General features: G+C 42.4%; 2 protein-coding genes across 3 annotated transcripts; both read left to right on the top strand.

The window, feature by feature from the left end:
* Positions 1 to 2,400: 2,400 nt before the first annotated feature.
* Positions 2,401 to 3,851, top strand: LOC308331369 (ragulator complex protein LAMTOR4-like). Its single transcript, XM_080786786.1, has 2 exons — positions 2,401 to 2,463; positions 3,406 to 3,851. The coding sequence occupies exon 2, from the start codon at positions 3,489 to 3,491 to the stop codon at positions 3,789 to 3,791; it is 303 nt and encodes a 100-aa protein (XP_080642912.1). The 5' UTR covers positions 2,401 to 2,463; positions 3,406 to 3,488; the 3' UTR covers positions 3,792 to 3,851.
* Positions 3,852 to 10,225: 6,374 nt separating this feature from the next.
* Positions 10,226 to 16,358, top strand: rergla (RERG/RAS-like a). Of its 2 annotated transcripts, none has more exons than XM_080786950.1 (6): positions 10,226 to 10,501; positions 11,122 to 11,178; positions 13,026 to 13,099; positions 13,544 to 13,692; positions 14,950 to 15,091; positions 16,191 to 16,358. In XM_080786950.1, exons 1-6 carry the CDS (start codon positions 10,450 to 10,452, stop codon positions 16,329 to 16,331), a joined length of 615 nt encoding a protein of 204 aa, XP_080643076.1. In that variant the 5' UTR covers positions 10,226 to 10,449; the 3' UTR covers positions 16,332 to 16,358. The 2 variants fall into 2 exon arrangements, with proteins under 2 accessions (XP_080643076.1, XP_080643075.1); XM_080786949.1 differs by having other exon boundaries at positions 16,188 to 16,358.
* The last annotated feature ends 6,672 nt before the right edge of the window (positions 16,359 to 23,030 follow it).

Raw genomic sequence — 23,030 nt, 5'->3', positions numbered from 1 at the left:
AAGGAGGGCACGTATGTTTATATCAAAAGATGATTATTATATTTCAAGTAGTCTGTGAATTATGTTGAATTATACCGGTAGGCCTATATTGTTTTACTTATGACCCGGTTTCCCCTAGACCAGGGGTCTTCAATGCTTTTCAGACCAAGAACCCCAGCTGAGGGAGAGATGGGGCAGGTACCCCCACGTCATATCGGATTCATGTTAAATGTGTGGTTTTTTTCATAAATATTTGAAGTTTTACAGAAAACTTAGGCCTAGTTCAGGATTTAGAAGGCGATTTTAGAATCGGCCGTAGTCCCAAGAGTTAAACCCTCAATAGAATCGGCCTCAGTCCCAAGAGTTAAACCCTCAATAGGCCTATTTTGTAAACTTGACCTTTGGCTCGGTTCTTAATCTTTTTCCCCTCATCAAAAATCTTTGCCAAAAATACACGATCTACATACAAGATCAAAACGCGTTTCTCTCAGTAGATCTATTTTTGAGGGGCACTAGCCCCTCCTATACAGATTTTATGTTTGTCTTTAGTTCAATGTTTGTTTTGTAAACGCCATTGACAATGAAGGGAAGATTTATGTCATAATGTTCCTCATTACGTCATATCGTCTCTTTATTGTTAATGGCGGTTAATGTTTGTGTTGGCACCGTTTGTTTTACATCACCATTACATCACCTAATCAACATGAGTTAGACTTTAATATATTAGCACCCCTCACTTCGCACGGGTGTGATTTTTGGTTATAATGTTCCCCCAGAATTGGGATGCGAGGGTTCATGTGAAATTAAAAAAATAAAGTTCCTGTCACACAAGGGGGTCCTACAGTATCTCTGAGGACGCCCTTCCGAACCCCCTGTTAAAGACCCCTGCTTTAGACAGTATAGAAGGGAAATTCTGTAGGCCTATATCCCCTGGTCCCCTAGCCCCGCAAGCAGAACCCGAATGTAGTAAAGTTTCTGATACTTTGTTTACTTTACCCATTGGGTCCTGCTCCACGCTGGGCTGTCGCCAGTTACGCACAAACAAATACAATGTAAACACGCCATGTTTATTCATGTATTGACTTACGAATGTGCGAACTATAAGTACCTTACATACCATACCGACACATCTCCTGTGTCGCGGAAGCCGTTAAGTATTTGTTTTTTTAATATATTTTTTATCCCACGATTTTGTAACCCATTTTTCACCCCTGTGTCAATCATCTACTGTGATCCTGGGCTCTACACACCCTCCGCCAACCTGGGGAGAGCAACGGACTTAACTCATGCTTCCTTCATGCTTGAGTGTCCAAGTTGCTCCTTTACACCTGACAGGGGGGAGTTTCCCTGGTTGGACTTAGCGCGTGAAAGGAACACGTTATTCCAACCAGTTCCTTTCCCCTCCATCAGGCGCCCCAGCTGGCCAGGGGGAGGCAGTTTAGAGACCAGGATTACTGCCGTTAAGTATTTTTAATCCATGATTGATTAAAAATGTCGCTTCTTCCTACCTTGTTTATTGACACCTCATTGTACCGCCTATCTGGCTAGCTAGTGGTGCTACAGCTATGACGGAGCAGATCAGAGGCAGGGACATAGCCCGCAAAGCCAACCGCACATCGAGAGGCGGTACAATAAACGGTAAATAAACAAGAAGAAATCAAAGCGACATTTTTAATCAAACATGGATTAAAAATACTTAACGGCTTCCGCGACACAGGAGATTTTATCAGAGGTATGTAAGGTACTTATAGTTCGCACATCCGTAAACAAACACAATAAAAAGCGTCGTAATACCGCGCCGATCGACTAAACGATGAGTTTGTGTATATCCGCGTTCCAACAATCGCATTGAAAAATCTTAGCATGACCAGGGACCCTACCTATAAAGCGCCCATCAAATTTCATAAAAGCTTTATGTAGGGTTCCGAGAGGGGCTACTGGTCCCCTAGCCTGACACTCAGCCTGAATTTTCATTTCGTTTCACTCCATTATTATAAATCGCCTGAACATAATTTTTGTGTGGCTAGCGATTCAGGGGCTGGAACCAGGCTACTGGTCCCCCGGTCTACAGTGCCTTTACAATTGTACTCTTCTTTATTTGTACATTGTAAATTACAGATCTGTCTTTCTCTCTTTGAAAATGGCAAGAATGGCTGGGTGAATTGCAGCCAGGGAGGGCTTCTATCTAAAGATTGTGAATACTTGATTGTTGATTACCGTATTAATGCCCCCAAAATGTGCATTGTAATTTTGTCAGACATCCCCCCAGCACAGCACAGCCACACCACTCCCACCCTTCCTCCGAGGTGGTGGAAACTGAGGCGAGGTTACTCCCACCCATGTGCCATGCCCCTCCCTTCCCTCTCAACGTGAACGCGCAGAGCTCAGTGAGCTGACAAACATACTAGACGTAGACGGAGCAGCAGCACACGCATCTCCTCTCCCGGCCTTTCCATAGTGTTCTGGTGACAACCAACCAGCAAGGTAACAGAAAACTATACCAACAACCAGTGTATTATCGTTTGTCACTTTATCCCCCCCATATGTCAGATACAAACTATAACTTTAGTAGTTCACTTGCAAACATTTCGTCTCGAAACTCATCTAGCGCAAAACAGCTGAGCTGCTACCCACCTGCTTAACACGCTAGTGAAGTGAATCAATGGATTTGACGTTTAGATGACCAACACACGTCCACTATCGGTAGAATGTGTTGTTGGTAGTTGAGCGTGTGAAGCTATCCGTATAATTTTGATGATTTATTTCTACTACGTAGTAACTTCATAGTTTTGCATAATCCGTTGACAAATCTAACCTGGCTTTGTAATGTCCAGTCCAAATCCAACCAAGCACAAGTAGTAGCCTAAACCATGCTGTCTATTTCTGGGAGATTAGGCCCTAATTAATATCAATCAATCATGCACAGGAAAACATTGATTTGGCTCATTTACCACTTGCAGCATAATGCCAAGAAAATACAAATAAATTGTAGACACTAAAGCATGCACAAACATTCGAGGAGGTCGCCCCTTAAGGATAAGAATGACGCTAGCTCAAGCTAGTATGTGAGCTACAGTCCACAGGTGGACCCTGTTAAACAATTAAGAACACGTAATGCTTTATCAGTGTGTCGTCCACAGTAACGGTCTTTGTATTGATTTGTGCTTTCTGTGAAATGTACCCATAATGCAAACTGTCAATCAATCAGCACGAGGTAGTGTCTGATATTTGAGCAAAAATGGTAACACAAAACACTCCTGGGACTTCCACTTTCTGCCCGAGTCCCAACAGTGACAATATATCCAAATTCGGTCTGGGACTTGATTGAAAACGAAATCTAATTAATTCCAGGCATTGTAATTAATTAATCACATTTAATCTCAATATTTGACCTGAGAAGGCTTTCTTTTTTTTCAATTAAAACAGATTTGGAAAAATACGAAAGGAGGAAATACACAAATCCAACTTGCAGAAGAATAAGCATAATATTCTGAGAAGAACAACTGAGAATGGCGACAGCCGCACTGACACAGGGTCTGGAGCGAATCCCTGGCCAGCTGGGATACCTGGTGATGAGTGAGGATGGCGTGTTGGCGTCTGCAGGAGAGCTGGAGAATGATGAGCATACAGCAAACGTCATAATGCAGATGGTCCGGACGGCCTGTCGCTTCCGCTTAGATGGTTCGGCAGAGCCTTTTTTCAAACGCATGTCGGTCATTCTAGCAGACTTTGTCTACGTAGTGACGGTGTCTGGTCAGAAAGTATTTGTGGTAAAGCGTCCGAACAACCAGCAAGAGCCCGTGGTTGTCTAGCTAAGCTGCCAGTGTCACCCGTTTCACTCCCTCCCAGAGTGGGAGATGCTGAAAGGAACTGTTCATTGACCATGACCTCATACAGTCCTGTATGAGGTCATGGTTAATATTTTGATTTGTGTATTTACGGGTGAAATAATTTGTTTTAAAATTCAAAATAAAACAGATTTTGGTATAAGAGTGAATCAATGAGTGATTTTCTTTTAAAATATAAATTTCCTATCAACTGGGCCATGCTGATCGGCTTATTCTCCAATTGTCCCGTGAGAGGTTCTGTGGTGCAAAAACAAAGTGCGACTAAAATGCATTCATTTTTTCATAGCGTCATTGTTTCTGTAATTGAAATTAATCATTTAAAGTCCCAGCCCTAATCCAAATAATAAACGTGAACAAGTAACTGCATTGGAAACCAGTTACACGAACACGCACATTATGAAAACGCTATAATGTGCATGCCAAGTTGCTAGGTGGCGGTGAGTGACGGACTGCCTGATAGACCAGTTAACCATGTACAAGAAGAACCTCGCACAAGTCTTTGGGTCCCCCTTCCATCTGTCATCACTGGTGGCCGTCCATGTAACGCCAATGAAAGACAGTATCACGTGGTGGTGATAACTGCTGATGGTGGTGGATGTGGAGCTACGTCCTAACTGCTGCCCACTGTGGTGGAGGGTGAGAAATTTCAACACTGGCTCCCGTGGGGGTTTAAAGGTGGTTCCAGAGGTGGTCCCCACTCCCCAGCAATGTGTTGACATACAGCAGCATTTAAATATGCTCTCCCCTGCTCTTAACCCTACCATAGTTGCTGTTGCTGTTTTGAACTTTTGTGGGTTTCATAAATTAATGCCCTATTAAGTAGGGTCTACTTGATCACACAAGTAGCAGATCTGAAAGCTGGAAACGTGGTGTGAAATTCAGCCTGTAGATCTCCTATTTTTTTTTATTGGAATCCTGAATAAATTGTTTTTACCGACTGCAGCTAAAGTCCTTATATTCAGTTGGGAGTCCTGCATGGACATGAAAATGTGAGAACCACTGGAAGAGATTACTGAAATCCTGTATTAAAAATTAAAAGGCCTATATGTCTGAGATGTGGTAAAGTGTTGCCACTTCACCACTTTTCAACCTATCTTCATATAATTGGTCCTCACTAATGTTCATGATAAAATACCACAGTCACACCTCCCCAGTGCCCGCCTGCCAGGAAGAAAACGTTTTCACCTTGTTGGCTGTGAGAGACCCGAACCCGAATTCCCAACAGTAATTATTTTGAAAAAGTTGAGTTGGTAGGATATTAGAAAATGCACGCACAACGCTGATCTTTTCATTTGTGCATTGACGGAATAGGAATATTTATTAGAAAATGCACGCACAACGCTGTGATTCCTGCTGAATTTATACACATTTTGTGAATGGAAGAATATACAACAGATCTGTTATAACAAAATCGGAGGCAAATCATACAAATTACAGAATGCAATGTGTAACCTTCCCAAATAGATGGACTACCGCCAGCTGACCTGCAGTGTGGAACCATGAAAATGACCATGCGTTGAGAACTATGAGGCTGGGACTTTCTGCTATGATGGACTCCCTGGAAGTGGAACCGATACCTGTCCTGTGAGTGTTACATCAGAAGAATTAATACAACTAGTCCTTAGCCGTTCGAATATATGAACACAAAATGATGTACAGTGTGGGTAATGCGATTTAATAGATCATATTATTGAGTATTTTGGGGTCTAATGTCTGGCTGGGCGAGGGGGTTAAGGGATGAGCTTGGGAAGTTGGGATGGGCACAAAATTAATATTATTATGCAGGTGATCTGTGAAGCATTCCCTAGGCCTAGGGGGTCTGTGTTTTCCTGTGACACACACACACACACACTGGATCATTGAGAGAAAGAGAGAGACTCGCCTTGTTCTCAAGAGATCGTGCATTAGTAATCAATAGCTAACACACACACACACACACACACGCACACGCACGCACATGGTCAATGCCTGTGTGCAAATGCAGATCAGATACTTTAAAAAACAGGGGAAATAGTCACCTACTAGCTGGCGATGCACAAGCTTGTACTATTTCATAAATAGAGTTTAAGTAGTGACTCTTTCTCTCTCTATGTCTCAAAGTATAACATATGGTTTAAGACTAGTGGTTCAAATGATTGTGTGAGCCTCACTTTTGTGAACCACTGCTTTAGACTTCAACATGCATGGGGTTTGTTCTTTTTGAAAGAACCATTGTGATTTTTGAAATGTAATTCATATTCATAGGTTCCAGTGTCGATTGGATTTTCCTTTTTCTCATCCTCTATTCTCTTTTGTTCCCTCTCTCTTTTTACTCGCTTTTATTTCCACCTCCTCTCTCTGTGTGCAATAAGGCGAGGGCAGGCTGTCCGCCTGTCCAAATCCATTTCTGTCCTGGCCAAAATCCATACAATGAGAAAAGAGAGAGGCCAAAAACAAGACCTGAGAACTATTAGTGGACAGCTGATTGGCCGTTGTGGTAGAGCGCGACCCTCAATCACCCATTGGAATGTAAATGCAGCCATTCAGCCTTTGTATCCTACTGTCTGGCAGGTATATCTCTTTGAAAACCTTTAGTGCTACGATTGTGTGTGCAGGGAGACGACAATTAACACATCTTGCCTGCCCAAAATGTAATTCCTGGAAACGCCACTGTCTGTGTGTCTGTTGTCGACCACAGAAGGCGATTCTGGCGGAGGGGTGGAGTACAACAGCCTACTCCACGGTGTGCACATCGCCAGCCGGAGGATGTGGTGTGAAGCACCGGCTATAGCCAAGGATGTCTCAAGGTTTAAGGTTGTACTTTATTGTTATTATTTATCTTGTGTACAGGTACATAGGAGTAAAACTTATTTTTGTTTTGGCATCCTTACAGACAATGCAGCAGCATAGATAGCATAACATTCAAAACAACAAAACCATAAAGAGTGCAAGAAAGAGCAATCAAAGTGTAAAAATAATAGTAAGATATGTACATGTGCATGTTTTCCCTGTAGTACATAACCTTGTGCAGTAGGTTATGTTCCAGAGATATATGTGGCAACTGGCTACGCAACACTGACCACCCACTCGCCCAGATTCCGAGACAGAGTGGATCAAAACCATGGGGCAAGGTCGTTTAGACTCTCGTAGAGAATGATCACGTCAGAATCGATAAATAAATCGATAGTCTAAATCTTAGGCTAGGGGCCGGGCCCCCAAGGGTCCTTGAGGGGGGTTCCAGGGGGTCCTTGGTAAAATGAGAAACGACTTAACCACTTGAACTTTGTTTTGCACTAGAGTGATTTTAAAAATATCCGATCTACAAACTCTCTGCGCCTTGCTATGCAACGCGTTGTGTTACAGCACCTTACATTCATGTAATATTACGATATATGTAAATCTTTACCCTTAATGTCACAAGGAACATTTGAGAGAATATTGGTTTCCATTAGGCCGGATTGAAAATGTGTTGATGCTGTGGTTGTAACTAACTAACATAACTTATACTTGACGTTTAATTTAACCACTTGAACCCCAGCATCCATATTCTGGGGGGAACATTCGCCAAAAAAATAGCCGATCTACAAGCTCAGGCACTGCTATTTTTGGTGTAGAATGAAAAAGAAGGCACCAAGTACAGTGCAACTCCTCGTTTGACCCATAAAATTGGGTCCTCTACATTCCCTTTGAAGTAACATTGTTTACATGAAGATGTTGCTGTTTGGCAGAAACCTCTTATCTCCAGATTCTACACATTCTACATTTTTGTGTCTCTCACCCGTAAACGGACACACACAAAAGCATCAAAAGTAGCAGATCCGCAAGCTCGAAACGTGCTGAGCGACACATTTCGAACTTGTAGATCTGCTACTTTTGCTGTTTTATAAAATTTGAATCCTGAATAGTATAACAGTTTTTTTTGGACATTTTTTGGACGGTAAAATGGTTCACCTCGTTTCCACATTAAACAATGGACCTATTTTTGCATCACACCGACCCCGGCTCCGAGGTTATACTTAAAACAAAGTGATACCCCCCACCCCCTCCTTGTAGAGGCCTAATAGTTTCCAGATGATGGCATATGAGCAGCCTTAATACTCTGTGCTTAAGTAATATAAAGTACGGTATGACTGTAATCCATGCTGCCCCCCCACACCCACACTGTCTGTCTGTCTGTCTGTCTCACTCAATTAAGATGATATCATGGTGGCTCAAGTGTTCCGTACAGCTACTGGGATGCCAGACGTGCACGCGCGCGCGTGTGTGTGTGTGTGTGTGTGTGTGTGTGTGTGTGTGTGTGTGTGTGTATAGTCCTATCTTCCATTTATGTAAGGAGAGGGATTTGTGGCTGTCTGTGTAAACAGTGAACGCATACAGGGTCCATGTTTAACTGAACCAAAGGGAGTTGTGGCTTTTTAACCACTTGAACCTCAGGCAGCATGAGGTCTTGGGGGCGGGGGGGGGGGGCATTCGCCACAAAATAGCAGATCTATGTGAGCTTGTAGATCTGCTACTTCGTGAGTAGAGAATTTCTGTATAGACGGAAGAAAGCCGGTCAAAGTACAGTAGTAAATCAAGTCTGGTTCTCTAAGACTTCTTAGATGGTTTATGTGCTTAAACAATGAACGCACACACGGGGCCCACCGTCCATGAACAATGAACAGACACACACACAGAGCCCACTGTCATGCATGTTGATCTGAATGGAGCAGGAATGGACATATTCACAGATACGGTCGGTCAGGTTTTCGTTGGCTTGACTGACTGCAGATTGGTGATAATACTGTTTTCCCACATTCCATGCATACAGTAGAATCTCTTATTGACTTGTGTCTTAAACTACATTACGTTGTTGTTGAGCGGAGACCCTCAGGACTCTATGATAGTGTCTCTTGATTTCACTCTACACATTTTCGCTGCAGATAGCCCTTGCTGCCCTTCTACAAGCTCACAACGTTGTGTGCTTCCATATTGGATGCCTTCAGCGCATCCTCTTGCAGATCGTGTGCCTCATACTGAGATACTGGCAAAAATAAATTGCTGGAGTATGTAGGCTATAATCATCCAGCACCAACTGCGCTGGCTTGGACATGTGATCTGGATGTCTCAAGACAGACTTCCCTGCAGAGTACTGTATGGCCAGTTAGACCATGGCCTGGCCGAAGAAGAGGACCAGCTGAAGACCTCACTGAAGGATCAGACCTGAGGACCTTATGAGGCTGCTGCTGACCGCGACTCGTGGCAGCAGCGCTGCCACAAAGGAACTCACACAAGTTGGAGGTGGACAGGACTGCCAGAAGACGGCAACAGAGACACAGGAGGAACACACCCATGACTGCCAGTACCACTACCACCAAAGTCAAAGTCGTACGATTAGTCGCACACGTTACCGCAGTGAAATTAGTTCTCCGCATTTGACCCATCTGCGGTGAGACGCAGCCAAGGAGCGGTGAGCTGCAGCCGTGCCATGCTCGGGAATCATTTGATTAGTTGATTTGAACCCCCAATCAAACCCATTGATGCTGAATGTCAAGCAGCTAGGGAGGCATTGGGTCCCATTTTTACAGTCTTTGGTATGACCCGGCTGGGGATCGAACCGCGACCTCCCAGTTTCAGGGCGGACACTCTAACCACAAGGCCACTGAGCTGACCACTACAACCTACACATGCCACCTACAAACGCACCGTTAACGACATAAGTGGACGTCATCATCGGATTCGATGGACAACCATGAAGTAAGCAAGTGTGTGAGGGGTGACATCTACACTCCTCTCCACTATATGGCTTTGTAGTGGCGGAAGAAGCACTTTGATTATTGCAAAAGTAGCAATACCACCGGACTGTATGCATTCATAACAAAATATACATCATGGAAAAACTAACATTCATTCTAGGACTACAAGAGGACAAGTTCTATAAAAAATGGGAAAAGTGGGATCTCTTCCTCCAGCCCATTGCTAATGTAAGATAATTACAAACTACTTATTGTGTATTGACTTGTAATATATCATAGATGCAGCCCCTTGTGTGTTTTAAGTAAAAAAAAAAAAAAAAAAAGAGAGAAAGAAAATAGGCCTAGCTGAGTAGCTGTTGCATGTTAAAGTGTTTAAAAATATTTTAATGCAATATCAACACATTTTGCTGGAGACCCCCCGGAAGTTTTGGTACCCTGGCCCTCCAGGACCCATGGTGGTCCCCAGACCCCACTTTGAGAACCAGTGTTGTAAAGAACAAAGACTTTCAGCTGGCCAATAGGATTGCAGTGTCTCACCATGTGTATAAACAAAACCCTGGGGCACATGTTAGGCTCACTGCAGTGCTGGTCTCTGCTCAGAGAGATAGGCGGCACAGGAGAGTCAGTGGGAGAAGATAGGAACAGAGAGGAGAGGCAGGCAGGAGAGGAGATAGGACAGAGAGGAGTGGAGAGACAGGCTGTCTTTCTCTCTCTCACACGCGCACACACACACACAGAGAGACACATTGACGCACAGGATTCAGATGCGAGCACATTTATGCACAGATCTTGGTTGAGCTGAGCCTGAACACGCAGTATCCAGACTTCAACGGATGGAACGTGCAAAGAAGCTGTGACAACCGTGACAGCTTATTCTTTGTTATGGCGTGTTAATAAATTGTGGAATCATGAACGACATCAAACTTGCGGTTCTTGGAAGCGAAGGAGTGGGCAAATCTGGTATAGTAAAACGTTCCAGCTAGACTTTTAAGCCCTGTCTCAAACCCGATTGTGCCTGAGTTGGCTGAGGCTCTGCACAAGCTCACACCGCTTGTAGATCGGCTATATTGGCTAATGTTTCCCCCAGAATATGGATGCTGAGGTCAGAGGTTCATGTGGTTAAGATGATGCTATAGTATAGGCTCATATTGATGCTATAGTAATTATATAGCAGCAATTTGAATCAGGAGAGAGAGTCTCCAAGGATACAGCAGGCTAAACAGGTGGAAATTTGAATTGGGAGTGATGACAGTCATGACACAGAAATGAACAGACACAGTTGGAATGGGAACACTATTCAATTGAAACTCTGATTTGGCAACCCATCTGCAAATGTATTTTCTGTTTACTAAAGAGATGGAGAGCTTATTATGATCCTACTTATATTTCTTTTGAATTTATTGTTATTGTTAATGTTGTGTGGAACACTATGCGGACCCTCACATACTTTAATAATGTATGTGTAGCCTACCTGTATGAGCAGTGACGAACTTCAGATGCATTTCTTTTTTGCATGTTGGAGAGTATTTGTTTTCATGTATAACTGATGATGCTAAATACACCTCTTATTGTGTTCACAGCCCTCATTGTCCGCTTCCTAACCAAGAGATTCATCGGCGAGTATGCGTCTTCCACAGGTATACAAAGCAAAATGTGTTATTCATTTGTCAAAATCAGAATCAAAGGCGGAATTAGGTTTTGTTCAAGCTCCGTTTTTGTAATATGAGCCTTTTCAGTAACAATCGGGAGCAAAGAAATCACACTTGTGTGAAGTGTATTTATATCGTATTATAACAAACATTGTAACATCCTCAAAGCCCATAGACTTGGCTGGCAAATGATTGACATAAGTGCTATAAACCTTTTCAAATGGCATGCATTGTAGGTGCTAGCGCCCCTCATAGCACATAAACCAGCAGGTACAGTAGATGGTAGCCGTGTGGAAGATGTTCAGAAACCTGGACAGCCTCTCACCTGGCTAACATCAGACTAGCTTGAACAAGGCATATAATTTAACCATTAAGACTTGAGGCCAATTCTAAAAATGTTTTCTAAATCCTGATAGTTTTCTGCAAGAACGTAGGAATATGTTGCTATGTATCAGTGGTGCTCAAACATTTAATGAGTTAAGGCCCTGACAGATGCCCTTAGCCTTATGGGTTCATTTGGTTCCACTTGGTACACCCTGAGTTAAACAGAAAAAGGTTTTGTTAAAAAGTTAAAGCTCCATATTCTCCCCATCTCTAAAGCTCTTTAATAAACAGAGAATACATTTTCAGGTTCGATACCAATGCCATTCTGCCTCAATTTTACAGTGTTCCAATCCCAATTCCATCCGCTCACATTTTTGTTTATTTTAATTATTTTACCATGTGTACTGTATCAGTTCTAACTCCTGAATGGATGACATTAGTATCCCGTCCTGAAAATGTATTTCCTGTTTACCTGAGAGACAGGGAGACCCCTGTTACTGAACAAACACTGTATACTATACAGTGTTCTGATAGTGATCACTGTTATATAGCCTATACAGTGTATAGGCTATATAACAGTGATCACTATCAGAATTTAACAATTATAGTTATCTTCACGAAAAGCAATATAATTTACGCCACCTTTAAATGTGGGAGGATAAAAATGGAACCCTCTCAGAGTTAGACTTTTTGTAGAATGACTCAGTTTGTCATTGAAGGCGCCTCAACAATAGTGCACTTTGTTTTTATCTCAATATAATCCGGTTTCACCTGAAACTGGTCCGCTCTCTGTTTGTTTATTAATGTCTGGCATCTGACCAGCATGACTCACTCAGACCTGCATAGTCGATGCCAGGCACCCTGCGGTGATGATGGACGCTTCAGCAGCTGAGATTAAAGGAGCACTTAACCCATTTATTTTCAAGCTTATCTCGATGGCACACTGCGTCTCATTGGTGGGCTGTGGACAGTTCAGAGGCTTGCCTACCAATGACATCATCGATGGGGACTGCAGGTTCTAATAGAAACCGCAACTTCTCTCTTCCTGGAAAGTTAGTATGCTCGAATAGAAGCCATTGTTCTTACATTAATAATCAAAATAAAAACAAAACTATCAAACCTGCCTACCTATGATGTCACTGGTACGACAGCCCACCTCTGAGACACAGACACACTTGTCCCTATCGGGTGGAAACTTCATTATGTCCAAAGCTGTTACTTTCCCGTATTCAAAATAGCAGATCGACAAGCTCAAAATGCGTCGCTTCGACCTGCGTTTCGAGCTTGTAGATCTGCTACTTTTGATGCTTTTTTGTGATGCTGTTAGTATGATCAAGTAGGGCGTTCATATTCGAAAACATTAGATGAGAGGTTTCTGCCAGACATTGACGACATAATGAGCATTAGTGAGGAGGACTAATTGTATGAAGATAATGTATGTTGAGAATGGATAAAGTGTTCCTTTAACAGATGTATAATGGTCGTTTCATGACTGTTCCTTCCCCTTCCAGAATGTATTTACAGAAAGCGTCTTTCGATGAACGGAAGACAACTCAACCTGGAGCTGTATGACCCATGCTCACAGGTGAGTCCAATTAAACTGTAATTAACGCCATTATCATGATAGCATGCTAAATGCGGAGGTGTACATTTACTCAAGTACTGTACTTACGGAACTTTTACTGGACTATGTGTACTTTTTACTCCATTACAATTACTTGACAGTTTTCGTTACTATTTATTTAGCATAATATTAGTAATAGAAAACATACACTAGACTAAGTGATAAGCGATGGTGTATTAGTGTGTAGGTTAATCTACCCAGCAGCACGTAACGGCATTCAAATCAGCCGCACCTTTACTAGAAGATATGAACACATTAATGCATTATTTATTACAACCGAATTATATGATTGTGAAATGGGTTATTTATTTATAGCAACATACGTTATTTCTGAAAACTATTGACATTTTTAAGAATCGGCCTCAGGTATTAATTAACCTGTCTGTCTGTCTGTCTGTCTGTCAGGCGTGCGAGGGTAAGTCCACGCTAAACGATCAGATCCACTGGGCGGATGGCTTCATGGTGATCTATGACATCAGCGATCGCTCCTCCTTCCTGAGCGCCAAAGCCATCATCCACCTGATCAGAGACATCCACCCGGGGGGAAACAAAAGGTCATTCTGCACACTGCTTCGTACAGCATGTGGGTCTGTAGGTTTGTAGTGTTTGTTTAGACTAGAGCCCTCATGACGTAAATCATTTGCCAGCCAAGTCTATGGATTTTAATGTTTATTTAGGGCACTAAATACAACGTAAGACGTCGTGTGGCTGATGCAGAACCTTATGAATACGAAACCGTATAAGTGCCTTCCGTTTCAACCTGTGCTCGTTCTTTGCAGGGTGGGGACGAATTAAATCCATTGGAATACAGGTTCTTTTGGTTTTGGACATAAAGTACAATGTTTCCCAACTGATGTTATGTGATTCGCATCTGTTATTTTAAATGCAAAGGTAAATAAACGCTGCGATACCGTGTACAGCAGTAATACTAAACTGTTCACTCAAGCGAAACGGCAAAACATTTCTTACGTAACCTCGTTGAGTGTTCTCCCACGGCGGCCATGCTACACCGTCCGTAGCTTATGTAAACGACTGCCCACGCAGAACTAATGTAGGCCTACTGAAGTACAGTACTACTAATGCAATCTAATAGTTAACTGTGCACCAGTGTTGCCACAATTTACGAGAGAAGCAAGCAACCAGGTCTATGAAAGCAAGCCCAAAAGAAGCGATTCTAGCGATGAATGGGTCCACAATCCACATGAGCATCGGCTATTTACATTGTACATATTATATATCGGCTATTTTATAACAGATCTACAAGATCCCATGCGTTGTGAGCTTGTAGATATTTCTTGGGGGTCCATGCCACAATATATACAGATATGGGTACGTACAGTCAAAATACATTGACCCACATTTGGGCTGACATTAAAACTAATTTACATCAAGCAAGTCCAAATAATCAACAGTTACAAACCTGTATTCCGAAGCCTGCTATTCCAAGTTAACGCACCCCCATTCCGACTCGCCGCATTACTAACCCTGTCCCTGACCCTAACCGCACGCGGAAGCCACTTAGTCAGAATGGTGGTGCTCAGAATGCCACTCTCTCCCAATAAGCAACTACACTTAAGCAGATATGGCAACACCGCTGGTCAAAGTAAAATATTTTTGTAGTTAAAATATTTCAAAAATATACCCAAGTATTTCAAGATTATTTCAAAATACCAGATCTACTGTACAGTAGGCTACAAGCTTGTTATGGCTGCCTCTTTTGGACTTGTTTTCAAAGACCTGGTTGCTTATTTCTCTCACAGAATCTGACAACACTGACACTCTGTTCTTTCCTCTGGCTTGTGTCCCGACAGGGACGTGGACCCGGTGCTGTTCCTGGTGGGGAACAAGCAGGACCTGTGTCACATGAGGGAGGTGCGACGCGAGGAGGGCCAGCGCCTGGCCTCTGACACGCGCTGCCACTTCTACGAGCTGTCAGCCGCCGAGCACTACCAGGTGAGGTCTGATTTCTTGGTCACAATGTAGGCTTGCAGAATGTCATTTAGTTTTAACATGGTATTCAGACAGATCCTAGCATTGCTAGGTTCATTGTTTACCGGTATATATTCTATAATTTCAGTGTACAGATTGTCATTTAGATGTTTGTTGAGGGAAAGAGGCTAGGTTCATTGTTTACCTGGTATACAGTATATACTGTGACCAATGGTAACAGGGCCTTTGCCATCAGTGCTCCTAGACTCTGGAACAGCCTCCCATTGGACCCCAGGTTTGCTAGCGCCATAACCATTTTTAAATTAAGCAATATTACACGAGAGTGTTCTTTAACATCATTAATGCATGCCTGCGGTGCCTTAGGAACTCGCCCACAGGGCGAGTTCAGAAAGCTATCGCAGAAGTGCATTATTGGCGTTAAAGAACACCCTCTCGTGTAATATTGCAATTATACAACAGTTACCCTTAAAACTAAGAATCACTGAAAAATTATAATCTTTCAATGACAGATGTTGTCACTACGACCACAAATGTCCCAAGAAACTAGCTATCCTAGCCACCCGAGTCTGCTGCGCTCTGAGAGAAAAGCACGGCTGAATTATATGCCATTGAAATAACCACGTTATTTCAATGGCTAATCAAAACCAATAATTCAGCTGTGCTTTTCTGTTTCAACCAATCGGATTGCTTCCTCAAAACGACCCGTTGTATAATGTTTGTTTTTTTGTTAAGCAACCGTTGCCCAACAACGCAGGCCATATAAGGGCTGCGTAGTGGCCCCTCTGGTATTTTCAAATGCACCGAATGTTATTTAGATTGCATGCTGTTTAGAGTCTAAACAGCATGCAGTATCTCAGTGTCTGTCTAAACTTTAGACAGACACTGAGATACTGCATTCTTTGTGTGATTACATTGCTCCCTGTAAGTCGCTCCGGATCTGCCGGAACTGCCAAATGCCTAAAGCCTGATTCATACACACTGCTGTTGCATGCGGTAATTAGCAGATCTACAAGCTCACAACATGTCACATTCGTAACACGTTGTGAGCTTGTAGATCTGATGTATGTATCAAACAACGACAATTACAAATTGCTCCCAGGAGGTGGCGCTGATGTTCTCCAAGATGGTGCACAACGCCAGCATGGCAGGCAAGGCCAAGGAGCGGCGGCGCCGCCCCAGCGGATCCAAGTCCATGGCCAAGCTCATCAACAACGTCTTCGGCAAGCGGAGGAAATCGGTCTGAAGCTCCACGGTTCGAGTCCCCACAGTGTGTGTTTTCACTGTTTTGTGAGCATCTTTGGACAATTTACTCAAACCGCTGTACCAGAGTCAAGGTATCGATACTCCTGGTCAGAATCTTTACTCCCAACTAAGTGGAAGTTGCTCAGTCAAACGTGTATGTGAGTCATAGTACTAGTAGAGTACTTGCTTTTAGGAATACTTAAAGATGCACTATATGTAACTCTCCTCTTCTACCCTGGATTTTAAACCCGGTTTCCTGTGCAAGTGCTGCATTATTTTTCATACCATTGAGCTAATGAATGCTGCTTGCTCAGGGGATGAATTTAATCTTGACCTTCAGGGTCAAGGTCATGTCTAGGTGAGACATGACCTTTGACACAATCTAAATGTCTCAATATAAGAGCAGAGACAAAATGCAACCACCCCGATTGTATAAGTCACATTGTATTAACGCTCAAAGGTACACAGTGGCGCTTTAAGTGCATGCTTTAAAAAAATACATTGGTGCGAATTAAAATATGGTTCTCACATATTTTCATGTCAAGTCCCTCAAGGTAGCCATGGGGGTCCCCAGACCCCACTTTGAGAACCAGAACCACTGCTCTTATAATAACAACAAAACAGGCCCCAAGACATGTTCATTTGACAGCACCCATGTCGTTGTACTACTCCTCCACTACCGTATGTTGGAAATTGTATGAATGTGTTTGTAGCAATTTTATTTATCTGTATTTTTTTGCTACCCTCCTCCTTCCCCTCCCAAATACCCGTGGCCAAGAAACAAAAATGGAAATAAACTCTCAAACTTTTCTTTGTCTTATCTTTTTGTACAAACATGAGCATGTATATGCATTTTTCAATAAAACCATGTTTTGACACACAATGTCCAGCTGCAGTGATCAAAAAGCGGTCCGTTTCAAAGGGTAAAAGTTTAAAAAGGCAAAGCCTGTAATGACAGCAGACATATGGAAGTCATTCTATGTAGCGTCATTACCTGTAATTATATACTTATATACTTATTTATTCTACAGAACACAGGTGACCTAAACGGACAAAAATGTCCAATTGGAGCTTCCAGTCGGGACCAAACGCAGGAACTGAAAGGAGTGCTTCACCCATTTTCAACCTATCGTCAAATAGGGGAGAACGGGGTAAGATGAGCCAGCGGGTATGTTGAACCACCCCCTTTATCTAGAAAACTAGAAAACTGTGTTGCCATGTGACCTTAAATCTAGTAAGCATCCATCATTTACACCTGGCTGTGAAGTTGGGAAGCACATAGGGAAAGTAGAAAGCATTCTTTTACACAAACAGTTTTTGTCGGTCAAAGTAAAATGTCATGTAAAATGACTATTATACAAAGCAAAATATACCTAGGTCTAAAATGTAATATCATACACGTTGATGATTTGCCAATGGATAGAACCATGTGAATCATTTAGCAAATAAATTGTCTGTAGCTTATTCTAGTCATTGTTTTCTAAAATGGTGGCTGGGGTAAAATGAACCAATGTCCGGGGGTAAATTGAGTCAATGGGAATCATTCATATTTTTTTTTATTAAGTCTTTGCTACTCAAATTATACTGAATGACTAATGCTCATTAGAGGCAGTGGGGGAAGAAGTATTTTACTGAAGTAAACACATCAATACCACAATGTAAAATGACTCTGTTACAGGTCAAAGTTCACTATTCAAAATTCACATTCAAGTAAAAGTAGCCTACAAAAGTATTGGTATCCAAATTGTTTCTTGGTTTGAGTATTGAAAGAAAAAGAAACATAACATACTGGGTGATAACACTGGAATTTATTGATTTATTGACAAAATGTAGTGTAAGCTTTGATCATACAGCTGTGGGGAAAAAGCATGTTAGCCATAGTTCCAGGAAGCGAGGTACCAGGAACTTCTATAAAAGTAAGGAAGTAAGACTGCCAGGGGTTCCATTTTAGGTATCGAAAAGAGAGACTTGTTAAACCATTGACTAGTTTGGCCGAAGAACTTTGTGAAGGGGAAGACTTAAGTTTGGTCAAACATTTCAATTCAGAGTTTTTGCACAAAGCAACCGGCTGTGGCTTCCTGACTTGAAGGTTGGGTGAAGATTATACTTTGTTCCCTTTTTTGAGCAATGCCTTTTTATTTGACGACTTTATGGGCTGTCTATCCCTTCAATAAAATGTGTGAAAATACCCCTATATCGTGCAGGGTAGCTCAGCAGACAGTACACCCAGCAGACCAGAGAAAATGCTGACTGATCCATGATAAGTTCAGGAGTTCTCTGCCTGCTACACACAGCCTTGGAATCAGTTTGATGTAGTGGTGGCAGTGCATGCACGGCCACTGTGTGTGTGTGTGTGTGTGTGCGCGGCTGCACGTATTTGTGTGTGAACACTGAACTTGTATAACTTACAAACGTACTTGTGAGGACCAGTTTTACAATTTTACAAAATGGACATTGTAAGGAATATTTTCTCGGTCATAAAAAGAGAGACTATAGTTAACTGATATAGAGTTAGAATTTCATTCAAATTGGGGGCTAGGATTATTGCTTGCAGGGTTGGAGTTATGCTAGATCTGTTCCATAGCGTTAGAAGGAGTTATCATTATCTTTTGATGACCAAGAGTTCTGTACAATGTCCATTTGTAAAATTCCAGGGCTGTTTGTAGAACTCCTAACGTTATGGAACAGCTATAGAGTTATATCCCTGCGTTTTGTTGCCATTGTGATGGCCCCCTACCTGGGTCCTTTGCCAGGACTGTGTGCTTAACCAAAGATTATTGTCGCTAAAGGGTATGTTGCTGCCTGGGGCTGACGCAGAGAAAGGTTGATGCAAAGTTTCTCATTTGTCTCTTTGAAAAAAGCAATGTTTGGGGAAAACGTGTGGCTTGTGGCGATTGGGTCCAATATTTATTTGGTGACCATATCCACGTTCCATTGGAATGAATGCTATTTCGAACCCGGGCTCCCCCAGAGTTAGTGTCGAAGTGTACTTGAGCAAGACACTAAACCCCAAATTGCTCCTGATGTGTTGGTTGGTGCCTTAATGGTTTCGGCTGCCATCGGTGTGTGAATGGGTGAATGTAAAGCACAATCTATGTAAAGCGCCTTGGATAAAGGCGCTATATAAATGCACCATTTACCATTATGAATAGACTAAAAAGGCGTGCACCGGCAGATACGGAAAGTAAACCGGAGATGACAGGTCTTTCTCCTTTTTCTGTGCTGATTGGAGAGGAGAGGTAATGAGGGGAAGGGGAGACACCTGGCCACTGTCTCCCCACTGAGTGTAAAAGATCTGCTCTGCCGTTTCATTCTCACTTGTGTTTGGTTGCATTTCTTAGTCTTGGTTAATTGTCTCCACCAGGCCGACGGCATGGGGAGAGAGTATGTTTTGCACTCCGTCCGTGTGTCCGACTATCCGTGTGTGTGTGTGCGTCTGCCTGTCCGTCTGTTACCAGCTAATCTCTGGCACCGTAACCCAGTCGATGCCACATTTTGCGCACACACTCCTTTGATCCCAACGATGAACCTCTGCCCCAAATTTTCCAGAACGGCCTGTTATAGCGCCACCAGGAGGGCGACTTTTGTAAAACCCTTTTTTTTATATTACTACTCCAGATTCTGTCCAAAAACTCGCAAATCGTTACACAGTATCTCTATAGTCATGTGTTCAAGACGCATCTGTCCGATATTTCATGTTCCATCCTAATTGCCTAACATTGGATTTCAAAGTTGATTGCCCCGTTTTTGAACAAAATGCCTCAAATCATGAACGCAGTGTGCAATTTACGTGAAATCTTTCACAGACTTTCCTACTAGGCTGAGGAATATAGCACCACCAAAAGGTGGATTTTTGCAAAACACATTTTTGGAACAAAATGCCTCAAATCATCCAACTGCCATCCAAGGCGTAAGAAGAAATGTCACCCTTTTCACATTGCACCACCAGGAGGCCACAACCTGACCTGCCCTGGTGGAGACCTGTGCCCAGAGGGGCACTTTAAAATGGAAAACGCTTGTAAAAAAACAAATGGCATTCGTAAAATCCCCAACTTAAAATGCTGATGTACAGTATACTGTAACAATTCAAACATGTGTGTGCATGCATGCGTGCTTGCATGTGTGGCCTCCATATGGGCTTGATTAGGTCTCGTCAACGCAGCCTGAGCCCTGCGTGTTATGACAGCCAACACACACGCACACACACACACACGCACGCACGCAGGGACTGCGATGACATCTTAATCTTTTCCATGCAGGATCAATCTTCCAACATTACTCATAAGTCTAGTGTGACTGACGGTTTGAACTGAAAACACCTTGTTTTATTGTATCCATTTTTCTGGTTCTGGAAACCCGAATAATCTTGCAGCACTTTATAAATATTGTTTCTCATCAGCAGAAACCCTGAGTGAACATGGCCCATAATTCAAGCAGTATTCTGCTATTTTCTGAACGTTTGCTCTGCACTTGTGTATGGCCCAATATAGCAAAGATAAATCATTGCCATACACGAGTGCGGAGAAAAAATACATAGGCTATAAACAGTTGAAATATGGAGATACCTCAACCTGTGTGAGGTCATAGAGTTATAAACCTGGCAGAATTGTTGCTGGAATGTAGGACCTGGTGTGAAGTCTGTGGATTAGGGTGATGTCATAACCACGCACGCACGTAAGCATGCATGCTCGCATGCTGTTTTGAGGCTCTTCAACCAAGATGGAGTCTTGTTTTGCTCCAACACTGTGGACAACTTATGACATGTGTGTTGATGGCATGCAGGACACACACACTTTACGTGTTGAGCGTGTAGCGTGTGTCACAGTGGACCAACACACACATACACACGCACATATCCAGTGCCATGATGAACATCGAGGTGACCCGGTGACCCTGCCAGAATTCCTTCAGAGTGACGTCCTGGCCATGTTTTTCCTTTTGCTCCACATTCTGCTGTTAGTCTTCATTAATGAGGAGTCCTGCACGCCATGCCAGTGGCAGGGCAGGCCACTCTGAGACACGCACCGCTTGTCACGCTGCTCACTGCGTTATGGCATAAACACGCAGTTTCAATTGCTTACATTAGGCAAGAACAAAAAAGCATGGGAATACATCACACATATAGAATGCATTTATCATGAAACATGCGTAAGCTAAGAACGTAACTAGAACATATCTATATAATGACACTATACATATAAACTATACATATATACTATACTATGATATGTGCTACGACTACATACAATGCAATTATTGTGCTGTCTACATGACATGCTATAAGTCGGTTTGCTGAGCGTTGACTCTATGAGCTTGTAGATTGGCAATTTACGATAGTTTTAGACCATTTTTGAAAAGTTAGTCAACGTAACTCAAGTAAAATATTGAATAGGCTGCTAGACCTATTTTGTGTTGATCACAATTTTATTTCACTACTTCCACCACTGCATCTGACACTGTTGACAGTTATTACTTTCCACCACTGCTTATCACCAGTAGCTAGCCTTTTCTATGAAGGCTTCAAAAAGTGGCCTTTGTGAGGCAGGATATGACTGGCTGGTTTTTTTCTGAGGACAGAGGGATTATGTAAGCATTCTGCCTGTGGAATCGAGATAAACATGGCATGTATACAGTAGCTCACTCTCTCTCTCTCCACTGTTTTCTATTGAAGTTGAAATGGCAACCCCTAGCTTTATTATGGAACATGTATATGTTTTGGCTCTACAAGCTCACTTTGTGACACAAATCTTCGCTTTGGCCTCAGGTCTTAATGGGTTGCATGCATGTGTCTACCATAGTTGACTTGGGGATTGAAGTTCGTATAGGAAGGGGGTCTGTCTGATTAAATGGATATTAAATAGGCTACCTAAATATTGAATCATTATAACCGTGGTTCTCAAACCTTTTAGCTCGAGACCCAAAAGAGAAATGTGATGTCTCCCGCCCGGGACCCAAACTAGTGAAAATAGCCAAATTGTGAGCTTGTAAATCTGCTACGTTCACTACTTCTTAAACATTTCTTTCCTTTTTGACTTATTATGAAGTTCCTTTTTAAAATGTTTGAGTGTTTGGTGTGTTTAGTTTAAAGGCTAAGGTGCACTAAGTGGTTTTGTGTATGTTACTACTTAGCATGATGAATGTACGTACAACTGTGGAGGATGTCTTTGAAAAGATGGCAGAGGATGATATATGACCCATACAGTACACACATAGGCCTACATGTTACTTAATCGTAAGGCCCCAATTCGGCATTATTATGTTATTATTCATTATTATATTATTATTATATGTCGCTGGGTGGAAACCTTGTACGTTTATTTTCAGAAAATGGAATCAAAAGGAACCCACAATGCAGTTGTTATTTACCGGTAGTCACAAGCGCTTGGTAAAACTCTCTGTAGCAGATCTACAAGCTCAAAACACTTCGCACCACGTTTCAAGCTTGTGGATCTGCTACTTTGGATGCTTTTGTTTGACGCTGTATGATCAAGGAGGGTATTCATTTACGGAAAAAAGTTAAAATATGGAGATACAAGGTTTCTGACCGACAAACAACCATGTACTTTTGGCATTGAACATTGGATCATAAAAAAATGAAGCAGAACAATACTATACAATGTTAAGAATGTAATTTAGATATCATATGTTATTTTAGACAGATGCCAGGTTCATTGTTTACAAAATATCCTAGTTTCAATGT

The sequence above is a fragment of the Protomyctophum bolini genome, assembly GCF_963924005.1.
Source record: "Protomyctophum bolini genome assembly, chromosome: 17".
Classification (NCBI taxonomy): domain Eukaryota; kingdom Metazoa; phylum Chordata; class Actinopteri; order Myctophiformes; family Myctophidae; genus Protomyctophum; species Protomyctophum bolini.
This window is presented reverse-complemented; position numbering and strand designations above follow the sequence as displayed.

Excerpts from the sequence above, each read along its gene's own strand:
- LOC308331369 (XM_080786786.1), top strand. The coding sequence starts at position 3,489 with ATGGCGACAGCCGCACTGACACAGGGTCTGGAGCGAATCCCTGGCCAG.
- rergla (XM_080786949.1), top strand. The coding sequence starts at position 10,450 with ATGAACGACATCAAACTTGCGGTTCTTGGAAGCGAAGGAGTGGGCAAA. Across the intron at positions 10,502-11,121 it reads CGAAGGAGTGGGCAAATCTG|CCCTCATTGTCCGCTTCCTA; the intron begins GTATAGTAAAAC and ends TTGTGTTCACAG. Across the intron at positions 13,100-13,543 it reads TGTATGACCCATGCTCACAG|GCGTGCGAGGGTAAGTCCAC; the intron begins GTGAGTCCAATT and ends TCTGTCTGTCAG.